The sequence below is a fragment of the Chinchilla lanigera genome, unplaced genomic scaffold (assembly GCF_000276665.1).
Source record: "Chinchilla lanigera isolate Chin_1 unplaced genomic scaffold, ChiLan1.0 scaffold00016, whole genome shotgun sequence".
Lineage (NCBI taxonomy): Eukaryota > Metazoa > Chordata > Mammalia > Rodentia > Chinchillidae > Chinchilla > Chinchilla lanigera.
In genome coordinates this window covers 25,517,882-25,527,702 of record NW_004955417.1, presented here as the reverse complement: position 1 = coordinate 25,527,702, position 9,821 = coordinate 25,517,882, and the positions used below count along the sequence as shown (strand labels likewise).

General features: G+C 50.8%; 1 protein-coding gene and 1 pseudogene across 2 annotated transcripts; one reads left to right on the top strand and one right to left on the bottom strand.

Moving 5' to 3' along the window:
* Window positions 1-534: 534 nt before the first annotated feature.
* On the top strand, window positions 535-8,362 carry Dscc1 (DNA replication and sister chromatid cohesion 1; the record flags this gene model as incomplete). 2 transcript variants are annotated; one of them, XM_013512833.1, is given in 8 exon segments in its annotated part: window positions 535-703; window positions 2,409-2,543; window positions 3,095-3,185; window positions 3,620-3,758; window positions 5,004-5,056; window positions 5,653-5,807; window positions 6,022-6,170; window positions 8,046-8,362. In XM_013512833.1, coding segments are annotated over 8 exon segments (1,000 nt in total), but the record flags the coding sequence as incomplete, so codon positions are not given.
* On the bottom strand, window positions 1,278-1,734 carry LOC102007550 (annotated as a pseudogene).
* Window positions 8,363-9,821: the final 1,459 nt, after the last annotated feature.

Here is a 9,821-nt window from a genome sequence, read left to right as displayed (position 1 = left end):
TTAGCAACTGGAAGCCTTTTTATGTAACCAAAAGCTTAGTTTTAAAACAGTGTTGCATTCTGGGTTTTTTTGTTTGTTTTTGAGGCAGTTTAATATGTAGTCCAGGTTGGCTTTGACTTTGCTATGCAGGTAGACTCAGATTTAGTAGTTCTGCCTCAGCCTCCTGAGTGCTGAGATGAAGGCCCGCAGCACCCGCTGACTTATTTTAGATTCTTCTATGCAAGTTGGAGGAGCTTCATTTTAGCCTGCTTTAGAAAACTGGTATCCTGGGGGTTTCCTTGGAGGGGGTACTGGGTTTTTAACCCTGGGCACTCAATCGCTGAGCTGTGTCTCCAGCCCCTTTTCTTCAGTTTTTAAATTTTGAAAAATTGCTCGGGCTGGATTTGCATTTGCCACCCTCCTGCCTCAGCCTCCTCAGTGCTGGGATCACAGGCGTGGGCCTCCACACCCAAAAGTCTTGATTTGGAAGCTGCTTCAAATGCAGATACCCGGGGCCATCCCAAGGAACCATGCATCTTATCCATTGTTCTGAAGCCTGGTGATCCGCGGGGAGAAGGACGAGCAGGCCGTGCTGTGCAGTGGGGACAGAACCTATGAGCTGAAGGTGGCCGACACCTCCAACCTGCTGCTGTGCATCCCCGGCTGCCAGACGCCAGAGCAGCTTGCACGGGAGCCGGCACCACCGGACCTGATCCACGCCGAGGTACCGCCGTCCTGACCTTCCCAAGTGAGCTGGGGAGGCCAGCGGGTGCGCCAGTCCTTTCTTTAGTCAGATCTTTAGATGGAAGACGGGTGTGGGGGATGTGCATTTGTAATCCCAGCACTCGGGAGGCTGAGGCAGGAGGATCTCTGCAAGTTGGAGCCCATCCTGAGCTGCACGCTGACTTCAGGCCAGTCTGGGCTACATAGTGACACCCTGTTCTAGTGGCCTCCCCTCCACAAGAAAAAAAAACTACTTTAGGTATAAAGTATATGATCAAAAAAAGAAAAAAATGAAGTATATGATCGTACCATTCTGAGTATCTATTTCATGAAATTGAAAATTTCTCAGCATTATTATTTTTGTTTGAGTTATTGTGAACTTGTCTATGTTTTCTGTTTGATTTCTTTCTCTTTTTTTAAGACAGGGAATTGCTGTATATTTCAGGTTTTGACCTTGAGGTTATGATAATCCTCCTGCCTCAGCCTCCCACAGTGCTGGGATTACTTACAGGGTGCCCACTGCAGCCTAGAAGCTTCTTGCACTGAACGAAAGTCTCTCCTTTGCGTTCTCTTTCTTTTTTTTTTTAAAGGGTAGAATTAATATTTTATTGTAATTTATAATCAGATGGCAGTTGGGTAGACAGTTTCCATACTTCTTATTTTTTTGTAAATAAAAAGAAAATTAAAGTTTTAAACAGCCGATAGCAGGTTACATTCTTCAGAAAACACAGATTAATTCATTAATGGTGGCTGCAAGCTTTGCCTTATTAGCGCCGGGAAACTCACTCACCTCACCCTTTTTAAAAAACTGGAAGGTCGGCGTGCATTTGACTTCACACCCGGCAGCGACGTCCTGACGGTCATCCACATCTACTTCAAGGCACGGCACGTTTTAATATTTTTCAGAGAGGGAGTGAAAGAAAGAAAGGCTTGATCATTTTGCAAGGCCCCACCATGTGGCTGAGAAATCAGCTACTACCGCTTATCTCCTGCAGCAGCCAGGGCTTGCTGACGGGCCTCTTTGGTTTCTTTTTTTTTCTTTGTTTTTTTTTTGTTTTTCTCCGGTACCGGGAACCGAACTCACGACCTTGCGCTTGCCAGGCAGGCGCTTTTGCCGCTGAGCTAAATCCCCAGCCCCGGGCCTCTTTGGTTTCGATCTGCTGCACCGTTCTGGCTGCGGGGGGCCTGACGAGCCACTGAAGCCAGTGATGGACGTGCATGGAAGGCGTGGGACGGAGCTCCGCATTCTCTTTCACTTGTGTGTCACACGGGACACAGAGCAAAGGCGCACCTTTCCCTTTTTATGACATCTCCTTACTGTGTCTCTCACCGGAAGTGTGTCCACCTGGTGTGCGAACTGCTGCTGTCCTGGTCAGCTTCTCCTGGGTTAGGTTAGTTTCTAGAGTGTACCTGAGGTGTGATGTTTGCTTCCTCATTTTCAGCCAGGTATGGTGGTGTGCGCAGCACTGGTGAGGCTGAGGCAGGAGGACTGTCATGCGTTCAAGGCCAGCCTGGACTACGTAGTGAGACCTTGTGTCAAAAAAAATAAAAAATTTCTCATTCTAATTTTGTTGGCAATGCCGGCTGAATTGGGCTTTGAGGAGAACCACCCCCCACCACCCCACTTGGTTATCGTTGACAGCGCTGGGTTAGCTGGAGTTTCCTCAGCACGGCCACTAACGTGTTGCGATGTTTATGATTTCTAGATCTTTGGTTTTGCCAATAATTACTGGGAATTAAGAAGATGCAGGCCGAAACTACAGAAGCTGAGGAGACTTCTGATGGAAAACACCTATGAAGGACCCGACAGCCCCAAAGAGGTGGATTCGAATCACTCCAGGGTAAGACTGTCAGCGTCACTCTTGATTGGAAATGAGGGGAAAATACCTGGTTAGATCACTGCACAGCAGCGGTCTTAGCTTCACGTTTATGCTTCAAACATCAACCCACTGAGGTGGGCGTCGCATCGAGGGCCGCCCACCCTGAGCTGGTAAGGTGGCCTCCGATCTCGACAGCGGGCAGGGATGGCGTGGGTAGGACTCGGGTGGGAGACCCCGCGGAGGGCCTGGGTGCGCAGGCTCCAGAGGAACAGTAAGGTGCTATCTCCCGGCGGTCTTTTCTTTTGAGATAGGATCTCACTATGTGGTCCAGGCTGGCCTCGAACTCACGGTGATCCTCCTGCCCCAGCCTCTCACGTTCTGGGGACACAGCCTTGCACCACTATGCCCCGTGCTATTTCTGTGTCAGAGTCATTGTATATTAGTAATAAAAGAACTGAACGAATGCATAAATTATTTCCTCCATCAGTTCTGTGGATTCCCACAAATTCAATGAGAAATCTAAAAAAAATACTATTTTTCAGAGCCTTAAAATGTGCTTGTTTTCATTTCAGTACACAACCGAGGATTTGCTTGATGTAGTTCAGGCGAGTGAGGAGGAAATAATGGCTCACCTGCGAGTTCTGAATGCCTGCGAGATTGGAGGTGGTGTTCTGGGGGGGCAGGGGGTCGGATGCCAGAAGGGTGTGGGTGTGTTCACCGAACTGCACGTTGACCGAATCCTTCCGGGACTCAGAACCAAAGTGCTGCGTAGTCACTAGGCCCTGCATTCGGCCTGCAGCACTGCAGACAAACAAGACCAGATTATATTTGTCTTTTTTGAGTTTCTGAGAGATGGCGTTGCTACATAGTTCAGGCTGGTCTTGAACTGTAGGCAGTCCTCCTGCCTCTGCCTCCTGAGTTCTCGGATGACAGGCGTGCACCACCATGCCCGGCTAGAACACAAAGACTTTTAGTGTTGTTTTGTTTTATTTGTTTGTTTTGCAACAGACAAGAGTATGCTAGTACTTTATCGACCTTATCAGCTACTTCATTCTCTTAACGTGCCCCTTGGTAAATCTGACTCTTGAAATTTCTAGGTCACTGGAGGATTCTTGAGTTTGATTATGAGATGAAACTTCTGAATCATGTAACTCAGCTTGTGGATTCCGAATCCTGGTCTTTTAGTAAAGTCCCTTTGAGTATTTGCCTTCAGGAGCTGGGCCCCCTGGAGCCAGAGTAAGTATTTTCATTCCTGGTCCTGCGGCTCCCTGAGCGGGAGGAAGTTCCTGCCCAGCTTGGGACAAAACTCGGGACGTGGGCCGTTTGTATTTTGATATCTTAGACAGAGCTTAAAAATATACAACCAAAAAGGAGTTGGGAATTTTGATGACTAGGGTGAAAGAATCTGTATCATTTTTTTCTTATTTTTGTCATAAAAATACAAATTGTTATGTTTGAGCTATTTTATATTAATAGGCTCACGTTTCCTGTAAAAAATGTGTGGCCCGAGGCTTGACATGTAGCAGTTTCCCAGTGTGTGTTTGTTAGTTCTCAAAGTAAATAAAATACCATTCAGCATCCAAATAATATTTCAAATCGCAAATTTATGTCTTAGTTTCTAGTTAGAAATGAGGTTTAGCTGGGGATGCAGCTGAGTGGTGGAGCACTTGCCCAGCATGTACAAGGCCCGGAGTTCAATCCCCAGTACCACAGAAAAAAGAAAAAAGAAATGAAGTTTAAAACACAGCGCATGACGGCCTGTACGTCCATCAACAGATGGATGGATAAAAGTGTTTACACACAATGGAGCACTACTGTGCCATGAAGAAGGATACGCTTGAGTCATTTGTAGGAAAGTGGATGCGTTTTGAAACCGTAATGTTCAGTGAAATAACTCAGACACACAGCCTAAGTGTTGCTTGTTTTCTCTTGCATGAGAAACCCAGTGTAAACAAAAAGCAAAATAAACAGCAGATAATAGAGCCAGGTGTGGTGGACACACCTGTAATCCTAGCGTTCAGGGTGGAGGGGCTGAGGCAGGAGGATCTTCATAAGTTTGAGGTCAGCTGGGCTACATAGTGAGTTCAAAGCCAGCCTGAACTACATATAGGGCCTCTTGTTAAAAAACAAAATAAATAAGTAGCTAGGTAATAGGAAGGACACCAAGGAGTGTAGGGAAGAGAAAAGATGAAAAGAGGGCCAGGGAGATAGCTCAGTGGCATACGCACCTGACTGGCAAGCACAAGGTCAGGGGTTTGATTCCTGGTGCCAGAAAAGGAAAAGGTGAAAAGAAAATTAAGAAGTGTTATGTACGGGTATGATCTTCCGACAAGGAGTGTGACCTCTATGTTCTGCAAACATGGGCTGATAAACATGGGTGCTGGGAAAAAATGATAGGAGAGGAATACCCAGACAGAATTGATCACCAAAATACTGTATAGTGTGCGGTAACTTTTCAAATGGGCTTTGTTAATTTTCCAGGGAAATGATAGAGCACTGCCTTAAGTGTTACGGGAGGAGGTACATAGACGAAGGTAAGTTTGGAAAGGATGTTCTTGGGCATTGAATTTTCATGTGCTAGAGTTGGTGTGCTTGTGTGGAGCGAGCTGGTGTTAAAAATAAGACCTGTAGGGCTGGGAGTGAGAGAGGTGTGCCTTAGCTACTTTCTTGTTGCTGAGACAAAATACCCAACACTTGGAGTTAAAAGAGGAGAGGTTTACTTCAGCTCACGGTTTGCAGAGGTTTCAGTTGGCTGGTTCCAGGAAAGACAGCATGGCAGAGGAGAAACAGTCTGTGGCAGGGCAGGCAGGAAGCAGCGAGCCTTCCTTTCCCTTTTATTGCACCCACTACCAGCATAGTGGTTGGTGCCCCCACACCGAGTGCAGCTTCTGTGTTCAGTAAATCCAGCCAGCCACAGCCAGAGCCGCACTAAGCCAGTCAGCGGAGTAATCCAGCACCACACAGCCCTGATCCCAGCCACCTCCCAGGAGTCCCACCTGTGAGTGAGTGCGTGAGGCTTTGGTGGACATCCGGACACGAGCCCTGGCGGGTGGCCAGGCTGAGCAGTGGTGCTGTGGGGAAGGAGCAGGGACCTGTGGGTAACACAGGGCTCTCTGATGCCGTGCCGCAGGGGAAGTGTACTTCGAGCTGAGTGCGGATAAGATTTGCCGCGCCACTGCCCAGATGCTCCTGCAGAACGCAGTGAAGTTCAACCTGGCCGAGTTCCAGGCCGTGTGGCAGCAGAGTGTCCCCGAAGGGATGGTGACCAGTCTGGACCAGCTCAAGGTAACCCATCGGGCCTGCTGCCGGCTCACAGGTCCAGGCGAGCCTGTCTCGAAAGACAAAACAAAACAATGAAAAGGAGCTGTTTTTATGGGAAAGACTGTTACAAATCTCTGGGTAGTTTGTGTGGTTCTGTGAGGCTGGTGCTCACCTTGGGCTAAGTTTAAGCAGCGGGTCATTAGGGAAATGAACCACCTTTTCCCGTGGTTTTTTACAGGGCTTAGCACTGGTGGACAGACACTCGAGGCCGGAGATCATATTTCTGCTCAGAGCGGATGATCTGCCCGAGGGCAATCAGGAACGTTTTAATGCTCTGTTCTCTGTAAGGGAGAAGTGGACGGAAGAGGACATTGCTCCCTACATCCAGTAAGTGACTGAGTAACAGTTGATTGTTGTTTTTTGAGATGGAGTCGCATTATGTTGTCAGGCTGGCCTTGAACTTACTGTGTAACTCAGGCTGGCCTTGAAGTTGCAGCGATCCCCCTGCCTCAGCCTCCTGAGTGCTGGGATTACGGGCATGTACCACCACGCCCCGAAGGACGCATTTACAATGAGCGATTTTCTCCCTTTAGAGGTGATACATTTAGTCACCTACTCAGTGCATCCCTCGGAATGTCTGATGGGGATTTCTCACTGTGCCTCGGTGAGCCACAGACTGTCTCCCCGCCCCGCCTCATCTCAGGGAGGAGCTCCTCACATCCGTGCTCACGGGAGGCGCTGGCACAGTCTTGTTGAGTGAGGGCTGCACCGCCGGGATGAGCGGGTAGCCGGGGTCGTAAACTCCGCACTGATGGTGCCTTACAGGGACAGGCTTTAAGACAGGACAACGCGGTACTTGTAAGGAGGAAAACGCGGCAGGAAGCTGCCCATAGAGCTCAGGGAGCTCTGCAAGACGGGTCCCGCGGGCCCTCTGTCCCTGGCTTCTCCTGTGGGTTGACGGACATGGAGCTGGCCACGGCCTGGCTGGCTGCCTGGACCGCCGCAGGTGGGTCCCGGGCCCCGGGCCCCTCACGGGTTGGCTGCCTGCGTGCGCATTCTGCGTGGCGGCTGTGGCTTCGCTCCTCCCGCCCCGCTGGTCCTGGTCGGCGCAGCCCGGGGGCTGTAGGTTGCTTGGGAGGAGCCCTCCGGGCGTGCAGCGTAGAGTTAGTGCGCGAAGCAGGGGGAAGCGCGTGTGTCTGGCGCAGGAAGACTGACTCTAGAGAGTGCGGACAGCAGTGCAGGTGTGAGTGTGTATTTTATGTACTAAGAGGAGCGTGCCTTAAAGTTAGTAGCCCCACCCCTGCCTCCTTTGGTGGCGTTGGAAAGGGGTGCGGAGGGTGTCCTGCCCCTGCTCCCCATCCGGTGGGTGGGGCTGAGAGACCCCTCCTGCCGCTTGGAGGGGGACTTTCACATCTGGTTTCTCCTCCCTCTGCCCTCGGAACTGCTCCCACGGGGCTCCTCCGGTAACGTCTAACACCGTCGGACGTTGTTCCTTTCCTCCTGCAAGCCACCCTCCTGCCCTCCCAGCTACACAGGAGGCTGAGGCGGGATCCTGTAAGCCAGGAGTGGAGGCTGAGTCAGCAATGCCTCCTGGCCAATTGACAGAAACAGCAGTCTGGAGCCGCCTTGTCCTGCCCCCTGGTTTAAGCCCCCAGCAAACCCTGTGCGTCGTCTCGCACCCGCCTCTGGTGGGGCTTCTTTCTCCCTTCTTTGCCGTTCTCTGCTCCTCTCGACCCTGCTTATTTTGTGGTTTCCTGGCGATGCCCAGTTGCTGGGGATGAACCCAGGGCCTTGCACCTGCTTGGCCTGCGGCCTTCGCTGTCCTTCGGCATGCACCCCCGTCACGTCCCCGTGCTCGTCCCCTCTGTGTGGTAAGGGGAGAGGGCAGCTACACAAACTCACAGTGGTCTGGGGTCCGGGTTCTCTGGCTCCAGGCCCTATGGTGACACACTGCTTGTATTTTTGACTTGGAGGTTTAGTTAAGACGTAGAACTGCCGGTGTGGGAGTGCATTCCTGTCATCTCAGCACTCAGAAGGCTGAGGCAGGAGGATTGCTGCAAGTTCAAAGCCAGCCTGGATTACACAGCAAGACCCTGTCTCAAAAGTAAATAAAAAAGACTTCGAACCAGCCCTGCTCTGTTTCTCCTGTGAGCACGCACTCTCACGCCCACGTGAACGGGGCTTTGGGGGAGAGGTGAGGAGGACTGTTTCGTTCTCCCAGACGTTCACGCTGTTCACCTGGGTTTCCGGTTGTTTCCACAGAGACCTGTGTGGGGAGAAGCAGACGACTGGTGCCTTACTCACTAAGTACGCTCGCTGCTCCGTGCAGAACGGTGTGCGGGTGTACAACTCCCGGAGACCCGTCTCTTAGACAGCAGCCCTCCCGGGACCCGCTTGCGTCGGAGAGGGTCGGACACAGAGTCCCGTTCTCTGTATGTTCATTGCCGACTTGAAACCCCCTTTCCGGGAAGGGGTTTGTTTTCTCCGCTCCTCTGCTGTCACAGGACGGTTACACATCCTGCACATTTGTAGCACGGGAACAAGCACAAAATAAAGTTTCCCACCTTGTGTGCCTCTGACGTCCGTGTGGCTCCATTTCTACAGAGTTTTTGTTTATAAAATTCCCTACCGTTAAGTGGATTTGATATTCTGGTTATTAATACCCTGAAACTTTTTCTTTCTGGTACCAGGAATCGAACTCAGAACCTTGTGCTTGCCAGGCAGATGCTTGTGCCACTGAGCTATATCCGTAACCCCCCTTGAAACATTTTTGAGAGAGCTAAACAGTGATAGTTTCATGGAAGATTTATTCATAGCAGGGGTGGCAGTGCAAGCCTCTAATCCCAGCATTCTGGGAGGCAGAAGCAGAAGGATCCCAAGTTTGAGCCCAGCTTGGGCAACTTGAGTGGTTTAGATCCCGTTTCAAAATAAACACCAAAAAAGGCTGAGGATGTAGCTCTGCAGGAAGGCCCCGAGCTCAGTTCTCGGTGCTGCCCCCGTGGACATCGTATTCACTTACGGCCATTAAGCGGGTTCCCCTCAGCAGCGGCGTGTGCTCTTCACACCTGCAGGGAGGCACACCCGGAACCACGTGCACTCCAGGCCAGCGGAGGCGACAGCCCTTGTGGTGCCAGTGCCACTGCTCTAGGTTTTGCGGTGTTGGGGAGGGATTTTTTTTTTTTTCCCTGAGACAGGCTCTCACTATGTAGCCCAGGCTGGCCTCAAACTCACGGTGATCCTCCTGCCTCAGCCTCCCTAGTGCTGGGATTACAGGTGTTGATGAGCTCTTTAGAGCACTCTGCCTAATTTGTTTCAGACCAAAGATCAAAGTACCTTTAAATTGGGCAATGAACTTGTCACCGGATGGCTGGACGCAGACCAAGCTAACTCTGGCCCAAGATTTACAAAAGGTTAATGAAGAATTCACAATTCATGGAACTTTACATACTGAAGTTCACTCATTTTATGCACTTGAAAGACAAACACGGGTCCGAGATATTTGTGTTCCAATAAATTTTCCTGCATTTATATGGGTTATGTAATGTACAGTATACAGTATTATAGGGCAAATTTCTAATGCATGCTATAAATGATTTATCTACACATACACGATATAATGCGTATTCCTGTTTAGATTCAGAGTCCACCCCAAAAATGTGTACACACGTCAGGAGAAGAAAACTGTGCGTAAATATTTTAATACGAAATTTATTGAGACATGTTAATGCGAGTGACCTTTGGCCTCCACAATTACAAAAGCAGCTCAAGGTGCGGCCCGCAGCCTCCAGACGTGCATTAGCATGGCGAACTGCTCTGGGTGACCCGGCGGGTTCTCTGCGATGCCCGGCACCCTGTGGCCCCACAGATGCAGGTCCGCGGTGTGGGGTCAGGAGGCGGGGGGGCTCCCGGCTCCGGCTCCAGGGTCCCGCCGGTGCCTTGCCGACGCTGGTCCAGGCAGGCCCGGCCGGCGGTGAAGGCAGAATCCGACAGTGCCCCGAGCTGGCGGGCGGCAGGCGGGTGCCGGCGCGGAGGTGGCCG